The sequence below is a fragment of the Phalacrocorax aristotelis genome, chromosome 10 (assembly GCF_949628215.1).
Source record: "Phalacrocorax aristotelis chromosome 10, bGulAri2.1, whole genome shotgun sequence".
NCBI classification, from domain to species: domain Eukaryota; kingdom Metazoa; phylum Chordata; class Aves; order Suliformes; family Phalacrocoracidae; genus Phalacrocorax; species Phalacrocorax aristotelis.
Genome location: NC_134285.1, coordinates 7,501,750 through 7,522,425, shown reverse-complemented (window position 1 = coordinate 7,522,425; position 20,676 = coordinate 7,501,750). Strand labels below are relative to the sequence as shown.

At 42.5% G+C, this 20,676-nt stretch overlaps 1 protein-coding gene and 1 long non-coding RNA gene across 2 annotated transcripts in view; both read left to right on the top strand.

The window, feature by feature from the left end:
- The window catches only part of FAM20C (FAM20C golgi associated secretory pathway kinase), a 61,925-nt gene extending 60,542 nt beyond the window's left edge, over positions 1–1,383 (top strand). Inside the window, exon 10 of the mRNA XM_075105010.1 lies at positions 237–1,383. Coding sequence (XP_074961111.1) covers positions 237–489 — 253 coding nt within the window. The 3' untranslated portion in view covers positions 490–1,383. The remainder of the gene's footprint in view (positions 1–236) is intronic.
- A 1,517-nt stretch (positions 1,384–2,900) lies between these two features.
- On the top strand, positions 2,901–7,982 carry LOC142062964 (uncharacterized). The gene is made up of 3 exons (XR_012662593.1): positions 2,901–2,978; positions 7,050–7,633; positions 7,752–7,982. It is a non-coding gene; the product is annotated as an uncharacterized LOC142062964 (long non-coding RNA).
- Positions 7,983–20,676: the final 12,694 nt, after the last annotated feature.

The following is a 20,676-nucleotide window of genomic DNA, read 5'->3' as shown; positions in this document are numbered from 1 at the left end:
CTGCACCTGACTCTAGAGCTGTGCTCCAGAACCTTTAAGGGCTCCCAGAGATCACTGGCCAGGTGACAATGCAAGCCGCTCATTAGGCCTGTGACAGTGCCTGCTTCTCATCGTTTCAGATCACATAATAAGGTTTTTATGCTGTTATCGCTAAGCTGACTATAAGCCTTTTAGCCCTGTCAAGATCAATAGTGATGAAAATACTGATTTGCATTTTTTTTTCTTCTTTCTCTCAGAATAAGGAAGTCTACCTATCTGCGATTACAGTTGTTAGCCAAGGAGGAATACAAACTCAGTCTCTTGATGAAGGAATCTTTACTAAAAGATAAAATAGCTCCCATTCTCTACCAGCCTCACTTGGAGGCGATGGACAGGCGGCTGCGGATTGTCCTCAAGGCTGTTAGTGACTGTATAGAAAAGGATGGCTATGACAATGTGGTTGAAAATGACTTTAACACTGATGTTAACACTGGTACGACTGAGAGGTAGTGAAATCGCAAGACTACGTTTTTACCAGCCAAGTAAAGAAGATTCAAAGGGGGGGGTGGGGGGAAGTCTTGCAAAAGACTGTATATGCCACTTTGTGAATTCAGTGAATTCAGAAATGAGATATAATTGTTCCCAAAGTAGTAAAGTGTAGACTCTGCAAAGGCTTAGTTCATTAAGAAAAATAAGTCTAATGTGATGCTTTTCATTAGTTCCTAAAGAGAGATTATGAAAAGATTCATGAAATAGCTCATTGACAGACAACAGTCTGATAGCAAAACACCTCCTGTCCTTTTTGTATAGAAAGGAGGCCTTTACTTAATATTTTGTATTTATATATGGTATATCTATGAAAACCCAGACCTACCTACCAAATTTAACTAAGAGAGACGGCATAGTTTTGTGACTCACACTTTATTTGTGGTGACAGTCCACTTAGTATTTTGTGTTAACCCTTTAAGTGCTCTAATCCACTGTATCTTATTTAAATTGAATGCTTTTTTCCCCAGCTACTTAGCATTTAAAGGGTTAAGGCATTATTAACTTTTAAAGGCAAAAAATAAAAATTATAATTATAATAATAATAATAAATACAGTGGTTACCAGAAGGGAATTTCACTAATTGTGCATTGACAGGAATACTTGAATGTTGGTTTTACAAAGTGATGTAAAATGACAAGTTGTACTATTTGTCCATAAGGAGCTGGCAGCTCTTATCTTTCTAGACTATCATAGCTGAGCTGCTACTTTTCAACTTTGCTTTTGATAGTTTTGTGTAAATATATACATATATGGGTAAAAAGCTGCTTTCAGCAGCTCTAGGCTTACTTTTGCAGCATTTTTGTGGAATTGTTTGCAACGTGGTAAAAGTGCAATAAATATATGGCAAAATGTGTAGCCATTGTGTCTAAATGGATTCATTCTTCACTGGAAATCTTCTTCAGAGCAAAGCTGTGCACAATAGCCAAGCATTCCAGAAGTAGTAGTTTAAATTGCTGGTTCCCTTTTGTAGCAACAGCAGGTCAAGCTAAAGCAGGGAATCGGTCATTAATATACCTTACAACTCCGATAAGGGCTATGGTGTTGAAAATGGCTAATCTTTCGTATGAAAGCATTGTTTTGACTATCATTTCAACATACTTTCCTCATGCAATTATAACTGTAGAGCAACACCTCTAAAAGATTATGGCTTGACACGCTGCCCAGAGGATTTAGGTACATCAGTTCCTCTGACTTGGGTAGCAAAAGCCCTTGCACAACCCAGAAAATCTCAGCCTACATTAGCTAGAAACATAATATTCTCAACCAAATAATTTTGAATCATATACAGCTAAGTTCATGTAGTATGTGTGGAGACTTTCAGCCCAAAAGCAAGCTATAAATTGAACAAGTGGCTGTATTTGACTTGTGAAAACATGGTGTGGTACAGAAGGAATCCCTCATCGCTCTTTTGGGCGAGGAGAGAATTTATTATGACAATATTCATCACAACTATAATTCAAAGCTGTCATTTGTTTCATTTCATGTCTTTCTTCTCAGGGATTTATAAACATGTACTTTAAAAGCTTGTAGCCAGATAGACTAAAATGTAGGCATTTCAGCATATTAAAATTATGAATGAGAGAAAGAGCTGCTATGTAGTCTCATTCACTTCTTAGGCTGATATATTATCACTAAAAACATATGTCTTCTACTATTTTATGGCCCGTTTCAAATTCCCATGACTCTCATATACACGGTGTACAAAGACAACAGAACATCTCAGATTATACAACTGTCCGTGAACTTTGAAAATTTCTGTATTGCCCCACGGCTTTTTTTCACGAAGTCTGGCCTGTGGTAGCAAGGATGTCTGTAACGCAGTACCTGCACTGCGGCGCTCTCTCCCCGTGAGCCAAAAATCCCAAAACATGAGACTGTAAAAAGGTGAAATGGGTGATATTATCCTTGCTTTATCCTCAGTGCCTGGCTGTGGTTCCCCTGCAGGTGCAGCTTTTTCTCGCTATGAGATTGTGCCAGGACAGCAGACAGGAGCTATGAAATCACCTCCCTGGCACAGCTCTGCTTTGTACTTCTGGGGTCAGGTCAGCCAGAGGCTCTGGGTCTGCAAACCCGGTTTTCTTTTGGAAAGCAGCACTTGGCAGCCTCTAAGCTCATAGAGGAGCAGGTACAGCAAAGGTTTTTGTTCTTTAGAAGCTGAGTTGCAGGTCAGGAGCTTCTGGCAGGGTGGTTCAAGCTGAAGGTCTCTGCAGAAGGCTGCCTGGTGCTGTCAGGGATATAAACATAGTGTTATGAACCCAATTCTGTATTTCTATAAGCAGAATTAGTACTGTTTCTGTCAAATAATTAACTAAAGGTCACTCATCCTTGCTATATTGTAACCAGCTCTGTAGGGCCCCCAGTCTCTTTCTTAACTTTGATTCACATTGCAAGCTCAGTGCTATGGCTCTCTAGACCTGTCAAAATTCTTTGTGTCTCCAGTCTTAAACCAGGTATGCAGAAAAGCTGAGGGAGAGGCTTTCCTTTGAGATGGGACATGCAAGCATCTTGGAAGAAGGGAGATACTAGCTAAGAAGCTGGGAAAGGTTTCCTTTCCTCTGTGCTCTCTGATGAGAAATTGGGGTGAATTAACCACACCTGAGCCGTGCAAGCCTAAATACACGGCAGGGTGCTCCGGCAGTGAATGGCAACAGCTGAGTTCAGGCCCTTTGTGTGGCTGGGGAGCTGAGGACACAGGATGATCTGGGGGTTATTTCAGGAAGTGGAAGGGCTGATTAATTAAATAAGCTGTGGAATTGCTTCTTGGTATCTACCAGGAAGCTCTGGTGTGTTTGCATTTGTGCTGCCAGGTGGCTAGAACTTTGACTCAGGTTAATTTTCTAGGTGTTTGGGCAAGGGAAAAGAATTACTGCCTTGTTAAGATATTTCTTTTCTATGTGGGCAGGGATGAGTGGGCACGATAGCTGGGAAACTGGAGTGGGGAAGTGAACTTGTGGCTCTGCCTTCCAGCTCTTGGGGCTAACACAGCCTTGAGAATAGCTCTGTACAGCCCAGGGAGGGGGAAACATCCACATTTGAGTTTTATCTGCATTGCCCTAAGACAGAGCTAGCAGCTGGCCAGAATTTCTTCTCCTGAAAACCTCATGAGTTTTTAAGAGCCTTTAGGGAAAAGGTGTTGCTCTTTCCGGAGTGAAATGCATCCCTCTCCATGCAATGAAGGCTTTCTGAGCTATCTGAGCAGTAGGTACAACCTGAGGGTGCCTTTGCACAGGGACAGCTTGTTCTTGGGGGTTCTTGAAGGGAGGACACCATGGGCTTGATGCGCAGAGATTGTGCACTTTGGCATGGGCGTGTGACAACAGATTACCATAGTGCGAGATGATGGCTCTGAAAGGGCTGTCATTGTGCATTAGGTCAGTAATCCATGAGCTAAGGAGGATTAGCATGACAGTGTAACATCTCTTTAGGAGTCCTACATATCTACCAGACAAAAAGATTTGCTCTAAGAAGATAAATAAATGTCAGAATCCAATTGGTTTGTCTATGAACCTCAAAAACGGGTGTAGCAACAGCACCTGGGCAATAACGTACCAAGAAATCTGCAGTAGTCTATCAGGGGCATAACAAGTTCGGTACAATAAATAACAGACAAAAATAGATACTATACTTCTAAAAGCACCTAATTACAACTGTATCTGACAGCCCAGAATAGCTTACTCTGTTCTCCTGAGTAATTCAGATGAGAGCCTCATTTTGTTTTGCTGCTTTTCTGTTATTTAAGCATCAAAGGAAATTCACACAAATTAAGAAAAAGCTCTCATTGTTTGAATCAGATATCACTGTTGTGATCAGCAGTGCCGGGCAGAGCCCGTAATGTGCATACAAGCTGCAAGCCTGAAGGAGATTGCAATGTAAGCAACAGCAAGAAGCACTGTGTAGGAGGAGGGAACCTGGGATTGCAGCCTGACTGTTGCCTTCGGGCGCTGAGCTGAAAATGAATTCGTCTTATGTGGGTGTTAAAGGGAGGAGAGTCCAAAGGGTATTCTGTTTCCTGCTAGTGGGTCTGTACATGGTACCTATAGGTCCAAGGGGGATGTCCTCTCTTCCATTGCAGCAGCTGCTTCATCCCCTTAACACGTCCAAACTCCCCCTGAAGACCGTCCCTGCATCGAGGCTTTTGTGGCCCCAGCCTAAGCGTAGTGAGTTTCCAGCTTGGAGCTGGACATATCCTAGAGCCTTGATAATTTGCATCCTGGTGGAGCAAACTTTCTTCCAGTACTGAATGTATGACTGCAAAATTAATTTTCCAGAAATTATTCCAGCTACTGGTTGTTTCTATGGACTTTCTTGCCAGTGGTTGTTTACTAAAATATTTGGGACTCAGTATGCAGAAATGAACGTGTGTAAGGAAGATTCTTTTTAAACTGTAAATCAAGTGTTTGAAGGAAATGTTGAGCTGCCTGTGACAAGTTTTCACATGGAATTTCAAGTTATTACCAGTTAGAAGCTGCTGGATTTCTTGAGAATATTTTTTTGTGCTAAAAGTGATTCATGGGTAGCCTCCAGCCATAACTTAGTCTGTGACCAGATCAAACTGAATTATCTGCTTGCTTCTACATTTGCATCAGTAAAGTACCAATCCAACGCTTTTGGCAGCTGTCTGGAAAATAATTAAAAGCAATTCAATTTGGTGGGTCAAAAGACCTGGCGACTGAGGTCAGACCAGCTCTGGTCATGGGTGAAAATGAAGCATAAGCAAAAAGGAAACCGTTCATTTGGCAGTACCAGTACCTGTTCCTCCTTCCTTCCTTCCAATGTAAGGACAGAGCAGAAGTTTATGTCTAGAGATTGTCTTCAAGAGCTGCTGGAATACAAGCTATGCTGCTCCACCTTCTTAGAGATATTAAATACTTTCCAAGGTTTTCCATTTATGCAAATTTGATGTAGTTAACGTGAAGAAAGAAGGGGATTTTGAGCAGGATGAAGGGAATGCCCACATTTGTATCCAATACACTATATGAAGACTTTTGTGCTCCTCTCTTTCAAATTACTTTCATACACAATCAGCCCCTGTTCCCCATCAGAAGTAGCATGTGTTATGCCTTGAATCTTGCTCAGATATGGGCCCAAACCCAGCAGCTTGCAGATGAAATTGGCAGCTTGAGCTAAAGCAGAGTATCTCAAAACTGGACGTGTCAGATCAGAACACTCTCCACTTCTGTGAATGTGGGAATCTGGGTCACGTTGTGCCTTGGCCACAGTAATGAATGACATTAGGATCCCTACATAACTTTCTCTGCCACTTCTAGAAGGGTGCTCACTGATTGATAGACATGTGTACAAAACCACCTACATGCTTTAGTTGACCCTGACATAACTTCAAAATACATCCTAGTGTGACTTAAGACAGATCCTCCCCAAAAGGCAGACAATTTAAAATCACATCCTTCCAACTGCTGGTGCTGTGCTAATGCCAGCCATGTGTCACTCCAGAGGTGGTTGCTGGTGTCTGCTGAAATATAGTGATCTCTGTACTTTAGCGTTGCTTGCTGGAGCACCTGGATGCCTGCAGAAGGTGCCATAAATCAAGTGAGGACTACAATCTGTGTGCATCTTCTGAATCTTCATGCACAGCTAAATGACAAATGAAAGTTAAAGCTGTCAGCAAAATGTAAGCAATGCAGCTGAGGAAGCCCGGGGCGGGGGGGGGGGGGAAGGGGGGGGGGCAACAATCCCAAAATTACAAAGGCAAGTTGATGGTCAAGACCTTTCTTGCAGACACTGATACATAAACCAGGAGCCATACTTATTCGACTGATCTCAGGCTGAGCGTTGGAAATGGAGGACAAATCCTCTTCTGATTTGTAAACTAAGCAAATCAGGCTATCCAAAATTGTAAGCAGCTTTCCTTCTAGCATATCCTCCTTGGTCCTCCACCGTGACTGTGTGTGTAACCTCTTAAGAGTAGCACCAGGCGCCTTTGCCACAGGCAGTCATTTATAAATTGCGACAATAAAAGGCTTTTCTGGTTAGTCTATTGAGTGGCGTTCACATTGGTTTCCAGACCAAATCGGAACTCTTTCTGCTGATTTTTAAGAAACTCCTTTCTAATCAGTGAAGTCAGTGAGCATTTTACAGAAGCAGAATTTAGGTCCATTATCTTCTTTCACTGCCCCATTTACAGATGAATAGTCTCTCTGACTTTCTCATGGCTTTCTTAGCTATAAGCTTAAATAATGTATTATTATTGTTTAGCTTTTCTCTATGTTTCTAGCTGTTTGATTCACTGCTTTGCACTGGATTTCCATTTTCAATTGATCTTTTTTAGCCTGAAAAAACAAACTCCAAAATTCATCCTTTGTAAATTGAGGCATCTGTAGCCAAGTCTTTGCACTGTAATTGTAACTTTGTTTAAATGCGTGCAGTGGCCTTTAGACTCAACTGTTTGCAGTGTTTCCTTATGTTGGTCACGCCTATAGAACCCTCACTTTGTGACACATCTAGTAGATTTCTGTGGAAGCTTGTGTGATAATTAATTCCTGTGAAATCATTTATTCCTCCAGAACCCATTCATAAGAGCCTCAGCAAATGCTTTACCCTCGTTCTCCATCTGAAGGTTATATCTGAGGACATCTTCTGCGCTCTCTGTACCTGCACAGATGAAGACCCTGCCTCTGTATGTGTAGAAAAGCCTTGTTGAACTTTGCAGCTTAAATTCAGTATAGCAAACCCCTTCTTTTCTTAATCGGGGGGGACTGCAAGTGCTGTTGGCAGAAGCAACCCACTTGTCTGGCGGAAGAAAAAATAAATCTCATTGATTCAGTACCTACAGATCTTTCTGGCTTCAGCTGTTATCCTGAATGTTGCACTGGAACAGGTGCTTTGGTCCTTCAGCATTACTCTAACACCAAAGTGTTTGGAGGAGGTGGTTCTGCCACAGTAGCTGTTACGCCTTTTCCCCTCCATGTGTTGGCAACAGATGAAGTAAAGAAAGTAACTAGAAAATCATCTGTCTGAGCCCCCCTGGTTCCTTGCTGTCCTAAAGGCTCTTAACAGAGCAGGGTAAGCAAGAGGAACCTGTTGACTATCTTCAGGTTTGATGCAAGAAGTGGAAGGAAGCTCAACTCTCTGAAGAAGCCAAAACAAGGTAAGAAAACCTGTGTCATGATTTGGGTGTTTGAATAATAGCTCCAGTGGAAAAATGGGTTTTGTGGTGTTCAGGACGTGTGGTCCCCATCGTGGATTTTTTTTTACCTCTTTCCTAGGCAATGGCAGAGCCATCCAACAAAGCCTCCACACTCACCAGAAATGATCAGTATTTTCCTGTTGGAGGACCTAATCTAGCAAAGTTAATGGAAACCTTCCCAGTGGTTTCAAGTTTCTTTAGATCCAGCCCAGAGCAGCTGCAGAGGGCCAGCAGCAGAGAGATGCTCACCTGAGCTTCTGAGAAACACCCTGGAAATAAGGATGTTAAAAATTAAAAGACCTTAATGGTTGTACTAGTGTTTTGTTTGGCCTGGTGGTGGTATATGTGGTTCCTGGTTAAAGAGTAACCGCTTAGCTGTTTACATGGGGCTCAGTTTTGCAACAGGTGAAAATAAATGCTACCTACCAAGGAGGGAGGCTGGGAAATCAGAAGAAAACTATATGGACCATACAGTCCTGTGTAATCTGCAAAGAGCATACAAACCAGCTGGGAGACTACTGCATATTTATGAGAGCATCTCACACATCCTCACTCTTATTAGAGCATCCTACTTCAAGCCTGTCATGCTTGATTAGCATTTTAACAGGTTCAGACACTTATTTACCAGGTCTCTACACTTTGCGTCCCAGACTGGATGATTCAGATGTTGAATGCTGGCAGCTCACAGGTATTTTGCCTGTCTTACAGCATCCCACAGCAGCCTGAGAGCCCATTCCTTACACATTCCCGTGTTGCTAGAAATTGTGGTGAACAGACTGGTTAGGCAACAAGCTTCTTGTTCATTCATCAGCCTTCAAACCCCTTTGTAGCAATTCATCTAAACCAGCACAGCGCAAGAGTTGTGGGTTTTCTGTGCTATTTGGACATCTGAGGCCCATCATTCTGTTTTCAGCCTTCCGTGCAGAGCTGCAGAGATAACAGGAACAGCGGTCTCTCACCGCAACAAAATCCACTGCAGTTGTCCAGACTAAGTCAGAACCCAAATAAGTTTAAAAAGTTATGTAAAACAATGAAAAATGTTTAAATAGGACCACTATTAAAATAAAGCAAAGTCATTAAGAGGTAAGCGATAAACCAATACCAGTTAGTTTTAAAGAGCGGCTCCTGCTTCCACGGTTTTAGTGCTGCATAGGCACAATCTGCACACCCTGTTTGCCCATGACCAGACACAAGTGGGTGTCTAGCTTTTGTTCTAAACGAAGTCATTAAGAGGACAACAAAAACCACCCTGGTTATGAATCACATCTGCTTATGTACATCACTTGAAGGAAAATATCGGCTATATCAATCTGTTGGCAAGTGGGGAGCTTGGTGGTACCAAATGTTTCAAATCCTGTGAGCTGGTGATATTTTCCTGGAAAACTGGCCTCACTGCAGCATTCAGAGGTGTTCCATTGCACCACGCAGAGGTGTTGGTGCACATCGTGCAGTTGTGGAGCGGCTTTTGGCAGACTGTGGAAGTGATATGTGTCACTTCTAACAGATGTAAGTCATGCTGCAGGAATACACCCTATAGGTGCTCTGCCAGTGGCTTTCCAGCCTCTGAATTACTTTGGAAAACAACATATTTTTTAGAACTATCTTCTGAGTCACTGAAGGGGGAAATAAACACTCATGATTTGGCTCACTTGAGCAAGAAAAGTCGCTTTCCTGTCAGGGAAGGATCATATCTGAGTTCCAGATACTTGAGTGGCGGCTGAGGTATGTTGCCCATGTTTATCACTGCTGCTTTGGACTTTGCGAAGTGTATGAAACCATGATGTGGCAAAAGGTATTTGGAAGTACAGCTAGCAGCCCCTTGTCCTCCTGCAGCATGGATCTGGGGGAGGCTGATGGTCTCCCTCCCTTGCATTTCTCAAGGCAACTGTCCAAAAGCAGCCTTTCCTCTCTCTCTCAGGGAATGTACTATGGGGAGCTGCATTTTCTTCTTTCTCTGCAACATGTTCTAATTTATAGGATGAGATTTGTGATAATTGAGTTCAGAGCTGAATGCTGAGCCTTCTCCATATCCCCTGGGGTTTTCCTGGGAACAAGATGGATTGCCCAGTATGCTTCAGGCAAAAAATAATGAATGAATAAATAAATACATGAATAACAGCATGCCTCATTTTGCCTATCTCTTAGAAAGAGAGGAAGCTAATTCTTTAAGTATCAGGAATGTGCTCATTATGCAAAAATGGCAGAGGAGATGCACATATTCATAATAAGTATATTAAAAATCTCATTTTAGCTCCTAGAGGACAAGTGCAAGTGCAAAATTGGGTGCAATTATATTTATCTTCCCACCTATGGTGTGCTCTCATTTGAATATATATTTGTTTGAGCTGGCTGTATCTAGAAGCATGGAGTTTCCTGTGATTGAGAAAGCAAATTATTATGACTACCCACCTATGATACTTCGTATCAGAGACTGGACCCAAGGTCCACAGAAGTCAGTGAAAGGGCCCTTTCTGAGTTCAGCCGGCTTTGCATTCAGGCAAGGGCCGGTCTCTTGCAGAGCCAGTACTAAGTGTGTGTTAATAGCAACACAAAAGAGCAGAGGACACAATACAAGTGGGGCTGTTCATCATAACTATCATTTAATCAAAATAAAATGATGAACTGATAATTGGATGTCCTTGCAGGGACTGCACAGAGCCAGAGCCCTGGCTAAGGTCCCTTTCATACACAGAAATAAATCAGAGAAGTAGTCTGCTGTGGGCAAAGAGATTAATCTTTGGCATGAGCATGAACAATAGTGGAAATAAGTGTTGCTCATGAGACCATTGGTCTGTGCCTGACTGCAGTAATATGCTTGGTGCTTGTGAATGAAAGCAGCTGCTCTTTCCTACCCTTAAAGTAGCATTAAACATAGAAGTGTTGAAGTTCTACCTGCCCAGGTTTATTAAAAGACTGTGGCGGTGAAAACCTGACAGGGTCTAATGCAACTACTTCAACAGAGAATTTTTATGCTTTCCCTTCAACAGATAAAATAGAGGTATATTATAATAATAATAGAAATATAAGGCTAAACGCAAACAAGGACAGGGACATTGGGAGGAGACCTGGAGAACTGTCCCACCCAGGCAAGGAAGATGGACGAAGTCTTCCACTGGAAATTCAGCAGCAGGAGTGTCTTACTGTATATTCAAAACTCTTTTTAATTAACAGTAAAAGTGGGAGTTGTATTTTCCTGAAATCCCAATATCCCAATCCCTGCATTATCTGGGGATGCATAATCATTTTTTTTGAAAAATTGAACAAAGTGGTTATGAAAAATAGCACTCCAAAGACGCAAGGTTAAATGAATAGCAAGAAAAAGAGGTTTTCTTTCATGGGGAAAAATTAACAAGAACAAGAAGAAAACGCTTAAAATGCCCATAAACACAACATTTTCTAAAAAGTAGCCTTACAACATTTTAACAGAAAACCGTTATTCTTCTGCTCTTGCTTATTCCTGCCCAGCCGTGAGGATGTAGTAACGATACTGCTGCCACTGTTAGAGTGTCTGGGCACTTTCCACTACTGTCCTGCGTGACTGGCATCTGCCACAGGTGGTTTTACTCAGCCAATGCAGGATGCACATAGCAAAGTATGTATTTTGTCTGAGGGTTTTTTTTCCCCCCCTCCCTTTAACTGATCCGTTACCCTGATTCCACTTGAGAAGGCAAAGCCTAAGAAGTAGGACTTCCATGTCAGCATCAAAGCAGAAAGCAGCAGGGTTTCCCACAGCCCCTTTCTTCTGCAGGAACACAGTGTGTAACCTCAGAAAAAGCTCTGTCTCCTGCACAGATGAACTCTTCTTTTACAGACAACTACTTTGCCAGAGGAATGGAGCCACTGCCTGCCTATTCCAGGGTGCTATGTAATATATATCAGCTGAAAATCTGCTTTTCAAGCTTTGGTGAGCCAGGATTAATTGCAAACAGTTTGGCACTGCAGGTTCCTGCTTGGCTCCATTTTTTGAGACACATATTATGTGTAATCAGAAGCCAGCACTTTTTCCATACTTCTTTTGCAGTACCAACAATAATTCTCTTACTTTTTTCCTCTGTCTCGCAAGCGAACAAATTAATAACTACATTTGCTGTTCCATTATCCCTAAAATAGGTGCCACTCTAAAAACTGAGAGTTGGGATATCTTTAATTTTATAACAAGTGTAGAGTTAAAAGGTAAAAAGCAGCCAAAACAAAATTCAGCATTGTGAAGAGTGCAAAATTCAGCATCTGTGAATCTAATTTTATTTCTGAAATTAGTGTTGAAACCAGGGTAACGGGTACCAGTAAGACACTAGAGCAAGAATGCCTGTTAATTATATGAAGAGAAGAATCCCTGTTAAATTATTCTGTGGTTATCATAGATATATCCAGAAATAACATAAGACAATATTAGTTGCAATCATTAGCAGAGCAACCTGTGTGTAATAGAAAGGAAAAAAAAACGCTGTGCTTCTGGGACTATTTTTATTCCTATAAGGAAGAATTTTGCAACTGCTTTCATCCTCTCCAACATATAAGCGGAAAGGTTGTCTGCCTTCCAAGATTTAATGAGCAACACTCTTGAATACTGCTATGGACTTAGAGGCAGCTTAATGAATATGGTGCCAGTGGAAAGTCATCGTCCAAACTGAAGGAAAATATGGCTTAAATAACAGAAAATCTAATGTTCAGGATTGTGACTGAGGAATGCAAAAGCCGAGTCTTGTCACAGGGCGATGAGACTGACACAGAATGGCACCTTCAAGGTATTTAACTGGGTCTAGTTCTGCCCCATCAGGTGTCTAAAGACTTGGGTCAAGCCCTGTGCATGGCTTCTGTTGGGTTTGCTAGGCCAAATCCTGCTCTCTCTTGGTTTGCACACGGGCATAAAAACAGATGGGATTTGTCAGAAAGGAGAGGTCACGGTGGCAGACATCTGAAACAGACTGCGATCCTTTACGGAAGGTGAAAGGGGAGGAGAGGGCAGCTGAAAATCTGTGTTCTAAAAGAAATCAAAACAAGATATATTTCTTTTTGCAATCTATTCTTGATTTCCTTACTTAGAAACAAAGGCAACAACACAAATAGAGAATATGACATTCAGCTGAACAAAAAGCAAGATGAACTAAGCTGCTAATCATATCCCCTATATGATGACAAAAGGCATTTTCCAAAATAACTAAATATTGTACATTTATCCATAATTGAGACAGGATATTGCCAGAGAAGAACATCAAGGTAAGAAGACAAAGACAGGGAGAGAGGGTTTTTTTATAGCTGTATTTTTTTTAAAAGATTGTTAAAATTGCCACCAGAAATATGCTGAAAAAGACAAGTTTGTGGGCAGAAGCACCACAGAATGAGGAAGAAATGCCACAGGAAGGAAGAAGAGTAATTCTAGGAGTAAACAGCTACTTTTAGCTACTTTTAGAAAATACCATCTGTCCTGAGTACAAGTTTGCCATATATTGTGACTCAAAAGGCATTTTGCCACTAAATTCCCAGCTCTGGCTTTGTTAAAAGTCAAAAACCTTAACCTGACTCAGATGAGGTCACATCCTGTGATTAATGTGTACCTTCATCTGGAGCCAAAAGTTACTGGGTAGGAGAATCTCCAGTTCCAGAATTCATCTCAATTCCTCCTGTGATCTTACGACATCACTGCATTTTTCACCTCAGTTTGTCCATTTATGGAAACTCGCAGGACCTGTCAGCCTTGGGAAGTGTGTGGGTTAATCTGTTCTCTGTTGCTAATGGATGTGGAAGAGAAAGCAGTACGTAAACGCCAGGTGTCATGTCATCACAATAGATGCTAAAAATCTGATATTGCTTAAAAATCAAAGTTGTCAGGACATGGGCAACAGGAGTAGAGGGGTCCCCTCTGTCATTTTCACGGAGAAGAGCCTGGGATGTCTAAAATGCACAGAGGAACGAACTATTTTAGATAATGGAAGGAAAAATACATTAATAAGCAGCTCTGTAAACCATTTATACTCAATCTTCTAATTATCCACAAACACTGAAGGTGTGAAGTTGTCTTCTGAAATATGTTATTCTCCATCAAAGATTGTTTTCTTCAGGGCTTTCTGTGATATCTGTAGGAAATCAGAAAATGAAAGGGAAAACAATTAATAGGTATAAACATCAATCAGGCTGGAAAACAGGCCAAATGAATTGGATCCTTTGTGGGAAGGAGGCAGGCTTTCATTGCTACATCCTAGGCAGCTCCTAAAGGATGAAGAACTGAGCAGCGAAGGAAAAAAAAATAAGCCAGATGCATTTAAGGATTACATGGGAGCAAGCTTAGGCAGAGACTGTCCCAGACAGCCTTGTTAGGAAGAGAGGCTTTTTTCCTTGCCTTTCCCCCAGAAAGGCTTCCCTTTGGATAATAAAACTGTGCTGGGGGCAAAACCAAGCAGGAAAACCCCACACAAATAGTTGTCTTGGGTCCAACCAGTGATGGCTCCTCACCCCATTCCAGACACAACACAGGGGACTGTCACTGCCTCATCCCTTTTGCACAAAGGAGCCCAAATTGCTAATGCCTTTCTTCACCCACCTGAGCCAGCAGCAAAGAAGAGGCCTAAGAGTGCCTAAGAGAGGTATGCCACGTCAAAAGCCTTTCACAGTTTTTTCTGAGTTAGTGCAGTTTTTACTAGCACCCTTTGAGCATGAGCATGGTGGGGGGTTGGAAATGTATCCATCTGCAGAAAATGAAAATGAGTATGAAAATACTGATTTTTGGCTAGAAAATAAAGCAGCAGGTGCTGACTCACAGTGTTCGAAGTAGCAGCAACGTTGTCTGGAGGTTGCTGAGTGTGGTGTAGCACATCTGGGACATGGATCCTGACTGATTCCTCCTACTCTGGTTTCACTGTACTGCGACTCCAGTGCTTTCCATGAAGTTTCCACCTGATTTATCCAGCCGTACACGAGATTACAATTTTTTCCTCATTTCTCTATGTAATCTCAGCTAGTCATGCTCTGAAGCTCTGGTAGTGAGCAGCTTTTTCACCCTCAAGTAGCTCTCTGACTTTAAGAGGGTTACTAGCGCAAAGGAAGTCTTCCTTATGTTGAATATTGGATATTGCAACACAATCTTATATTAAACAAATGAGTTGAGCATGCTGTTTTCTGACATCAGCTAGAAACACTCTTTATATTGGTGCTGCTTTGGTGAGCTGGTGGCCAATGATTTGGACATTCGAAGTCAGATGTCCAAGGAAATTCTCCAATCGCTTCCCATCAGCCACCCACTCTTGCCTCTTCCTGCAGAACTGGAATATGAACACACAGCATCCACACTATTGCATAGATGTGGACAGGGCTGTGTAACACAAACAGGCTTCATTATTGTATAAACACTCTTTATCCCCTCCTCCATTCCCCTGCACAGTAGAATTGTAAAACCACAACCTGCCACAACCTGCTCTGGAACACCAGTGTACAGAACAAATTATATATTTCAGCATGGGTAGAAAGAGGGAGGGAAACTTCAGGGAGTCAGATTGCTCTCAATTAGCAGTTATCTCCAGCAGTTTGTCTGATTAATGGTTGCACCTCACACTGTGCCTATGTAATAGGTGCAGGGAAGGTGCTTTAAAAGCGCTTTGCTCCTAATTACTGTGGAGACTGAAACAGTGGGTATGGGTATCTCCTGTTAGAATAAACACCTTCTACGTCCTTCCCCCAGCTCAGATCTATGCAAGTGCCAACACTGGCCCTGCATGAGCAGACCACATACAGGTGGGAGCATAGCAGGTACCAGCTGGCTGGTGCCAGCAGGAGCCTGAGCATGATGGACTTGGGTAAAGTTATGTGGTTCCATCAGCACTAAGCGTCCTCACTTCAGTGGACTTCATGCTCTGCACCAGAGTCTCTCTGCCTTCATGCACCAGAGTCCAGCTTTCCTGGAGCTGATCCCCAAGGTATAACAGCACCAATCTGTTGTGCCACGCACAAGCCTTCCCAGAGCCAGAAAGCTGCTACAAGGTGGTGTAATGCATTAGCGCCTACAACATCACACTTCAGACCCAACTTGTGCCTAAACTGTAGTCCCATTCCCTAGTCTGCCAAAGACAGTGACTTTGGACAAATTAATTTATTGTGTCTTTGCAACTGAGCTGAATCAAGTATGCACATACTTGTGTCGTGGGGTAGCTTACCTGAAATGCGAACAGCCATACTGCACAACTGGACCTAAACTGCTGTAACTTGATGTTTGCCTGAACTTCTCAAGAGCTTGTCCACTCAGCTTCTGGCTTACAGTGACCTGCGAAGTGCTATATCTCTTTTGCAGTAAGTTATAAGAAAACCTTGTCTCTACTCCCAAGGGAATGCATTGGAAGATCATTGAAAACTTGGACAACTTCAGCCCGCATCCTTGCTCCATGGTAGGAAAGCAAGGGGCACAAGTGAGTCTCTGTTAGCCTCCAGGAATCAGCAAGCCCAGCCTCAGCACACTACCAAAGTTGGGCAAAGTGAGACCTTGTGGTTGTGGGCAGGAGGCAGGGACTTGGAGTCACCTTTTTGTTTGGCCTGCTGAGAAAATGGTCTTATACTCAGTGGAAAATTTGATCCATGCCAAGTCTAGTTTAGCATCTACAGAGCTCTCTGTCATACATACATATGAACAGGTCTTTTTGGTTAGTTTAGGTATTAGGACAGGCTGGTGCAACTTTCAGGCCAGATCAGTCTGCTGAACTGGTTGCAGCAGTATGGGGTTCTGGCACGTCAGGGGGAGATGAGAATGATGTTGCTCCTTCCGCTCCACCAAGCAGTTTCTTTGCTTCAGGCATAAAGGTGCAGATAATAATAGTCACCAAGAATTTGGAGATCTTTTCAGAAAAGTTGCTTTACTAAGACCAAACCCATGGGTGTACTATGAACAGGAGTGCAACGTTTCCCAATCACAGCTGAAATACATGAAAATTACAATCACATCACGGCTATCTGGGCAACCCTATTCTAAACCTTGCTTCCCTCTCCTTCTTTTCAGTAAGTTCACTTAACAGCACATTCACTGCAAAGTAAAGAAAGGTTTTAAAGAACATTTACCTTGTAAAAATATCAAACCTTCTTTAGAAATGAGCACTGGTGAATTATGAATGAAGGCATGCAGTGCTGAAAGTCCCTGCTTATACATTTTTAAATGTAGCCTTTCACTTCTGATAATACTTTTAAAAACCCACTGGACTAGAGCTTAGAGTCTATTGCAAAAAACAGCCATATTCTTTGCCACCACATTCCCTGAGCTGAAGAAGTCCAGCTGCTCCAGTCATGCTGTCTCCCTTGCAACCTGGAGAAGAGGCCAACCGGTCTGAGCAAAGGTCACTTCAAAGGGCAGAAGAGGAAGAACTCATTGTAAATAACAATTATACACTGAAAAGAAAATGTAAAGGTTAAAAAACAAAAACTCACAGAAATTCATTCAGACAAATTCCCAGCACCATAGCTCTTTTGATGCTTTGCTGGGCAGGATGGTTGCTGGTGCAGTCGTGCCCAACCCCACTAAGGGAGATCTGTGGGGAACCGGTTTGTCCAGCTCCCCAGGCCTGGGCACAGGCTCAGATCTGATGTCTCCATCCCCAGAAGTGGTGCACTGACCCGCCAGGTGTTGGAGGGGATGTGTTACCTTGGAGGACACAGTGAATTACTGAAATGTGTGGGAACAAGCCTTTCAGTGCTGCTTCTGAGCTCACATGTAACATTGCACCAATACAGCTGTATTGCACCCAGATGGCAGCTGGGTCAGCGCCAGTGCTCCGTGTCCTCAAATACTCAGAGGTGCTGAATGTCCTTAAAAACATCCCAAGGATCCCCTTTGCAAACATTATTATTTTCTCCTGCAGAGTAAGAGACCTACCAAGCTTGAGATAAGAAGCAACTAAATTCAAGTTACATGAACAAGCGGGGAGGAGAAAATCCCCAGCTTATCCTTTCTCTCACACAATGTCTCTATCAATCTTCCTTCAGAGACAATTTTCATTATTTCAGAGTTAAAGGCCAGGAGGGGACCTTAGACCTGATCTAAACCTGATCTTCCTTGTGTCAGCGTTTCACCAGGTATCCCTGGACTGAGCCCAGTAATTATCTGACCAAAGCAGTTACCTGAAAGGCAACTACAGTTGATTTGAAGCCACGAGGAAATGGCAAAGCAACCTGCTTCCCTCAGCAGCTTCTCCTGTTGCCCTCCATTTAACATGTGTGCCCTCTTTCCAGTCTGAATGTGCCACTTTTTCACCACATTTTATATATCCTGCAGTCACGTTCCCTTGCAACTTTCCCCTCAGCCAAGCTCTTTCGATTTGGCAGCGCCAATCTCTTCTGAGCTCCCATCAGTACTGCCAAACCCTTCAATCCAAGAACAGTCCCATCACTGGCATCACAGGTGTTTGATCAGAAGCAAAACCACCTTCTCCTATCTACCTACTCTCCAGTCCAGCAATCAGAGCACATCTAGGCAATTATCAACTTTGTAAACTCAGGCCTTATCTAGAAAATCTGTTGTCTATTTGTTTAGCGTTAATTCAAGTCCTGCATTTTATCTTTATAGTATTAACTATCCACCTTTTGCATGACAAGATGTCCCGCCAGCAGGAACGGCTGGCACTATTCAAGTACTGGCAACGCAGTAGTATCCTTCTAGTCCTGGACTCTACCGTGTTCAAACTACCCAAAAATGAATTCTCATGGGCCAGACACTTCCTTGGCCAATTCTTCTGGGATGCTTAGTGGTGAGCATAATTAAGTCTGATTTTTTTTCACTAGCGGATGATGCCTAACATTCTCCTAGCTGGATGGACCAGGACATACCAGCCAAGCTCATGTAAGAAAGCTACTTTCCAAATACAGAAGGTGTCTGTTGGATACCTCTCCCTTTCCCATGGCTGTGTCAGCTTCAGTATCTCCACCTATTATTAGGCCTGTGATGTTGCTAGGATATGTTTTTGCTTAAAAACAAATATTTTTATTTTCCTTAACCCATCTTGCTCTGGATTTTCAGATTTCTATCTCCCCCTTGCATTGATTTTCTGGACCAATTTATCTCCAGTTTCTGCTGGCTGCTGCCCATTTGTACACACACTCTCACATTGCTTTTTTCACTGTGGCTGGTGCATTTATCTCATCAGTGAATCAAAAGTGGGCTTTCACCGCAAATTGATGTTCTCTGTCTGAAGTGGAGTTTTTGCATGAGTTTTTGCATATTAAGAGTTGGTATGTTTTTATTCCCATTTTCTTTCCTTTTTTTAAAATCAGTTCCACTTGACCATGATCAGCTTTGTGAACTATCTCCTTGGCAGCACGGCCTATACACTACTGGTTTTGTTCACTAAAAATTTGCAGTCAGGGACCTGTGGTTCTGAGCTATATATTCTCAAAACCGTTAAACCAGGTCTCTCACTCAGCTCTGTGATACTTCCCTGTCTGACCTCTGAAACGCTGTGCATTGCCTGAGAGACTCCTGGATTTAAAAAAACAAACAAACATACAAACAAACAAAAAAAACCCAAATAGAACAGCTTAGGTAGAAACGTAATGTGCAATACAGTACAGTGCACCAGGTTTTAGGAAAAAAGCGTATACCATATGGATCTGGCTCTCATCCCAACACTTAAGGGAATTACCAGCAGTACAGTGTTCCACTTCCCAGCATTGGCAATATGCCCTCCTGTAAATGCAATTTAAAAAATCTCTGCCTAGAAAAAGAGGGAGAGACCCCAATCAAAGCAAATTACAGTCTTTTCTCAAATTTTTTATCAGACTGCACCATCTAGAGGGCAGCGGCAGCATCACCCAGCTCCAGCCCTGAACCGCTCCTGGAGGGGTACTAGTGCTGCAAAGATATTTCTCCATCTCACTGTATAGAAAATATTTCTGTATCCCCACTGCCTCCTTGCTGTAGTCGGCGCAGCTCTGCAGGAATGTACGCTAGTGAAGGGATTGTCCTGGCTCTGTACAAATTGTTGTCAAGGTGCACAAAGGCAAGGGGCTGTGTGTACTTCCAGGGACGTGTCCCTCACCAAATTAACTCTTCCCTGCTCTCATGTGCATTAGGCTCTTCCTTTGACCCTTTGTTATTATGGCCAACCTCTAATCAGTAAGAAGCCTTTATACAGTATGAAATATACAGACCTCTCATTTCTTCTGCTTACGTCTTTTTTTAAATACACATCCTCACCATCTCTGCATGAAAGTTCACAGTGATCAAGCATGTCCTGCAGTCGAGCAGACCACCCTCTGGAGCCAGAGGCTGCACATATGCTCTTATTAAATTCACATCAAGCTTGATAGCAACCTCTTATTCAGCAAGGGAAGTATTTCCTGGTTTACTGTGTGACAACTGATTTAACCACTAATCAGTTTATTAGCACATATTACTGTAATTAATCAATGCACTGTCCAGAGAAGGGTGAATTTTTTTGCCAGGGTACATAGTGATCCATGAAATCTTAGCTAGAGCTGAGGTCATTTGTGAATCAAACCCCACTCTTAAACACTGTGACAGCTGGAGAATATTTATCTTTCAAAGAGGAAAAACCTGTTTCTAGTCCTTGGACTGCTTCGCTAGAAAGGTGGGCATCTAGTGGTGCAGTGGGAAAATAGTTTTCTTATTGACTTGTTGCATTATCAGTTGATGGCCATGAGGCGCTACACAGCTGGGGGAGGACCGGGATGCTGCTGCAGATGTCAGGGGATGACTTAGGGAGCAGTAAAGCTTGACAGAGCCACCAGTATCTGCCTCCAAAGAGCAGGTCCATGTGATGCCTCAGACATCCAGTAAGAGATGAGTTCAGGCTTAGCTTTCCCATCAGATAATAAGTAAATCATTAAGAAAAATAATTAAATAAAATTATGAACTACCACAAATATTGTTTGAAGTAAGTCTAGAGAGGCAAAAAACTGACTGATGCACAAATATCTGCACATAGACAATATCTTCATGTAATTCTCATTTCTAAAGTAAGCAGCCCAACAGCAAGAGTTTGGGTGAATAGGAGAAAATGTGCAAACTAAATGGCCAT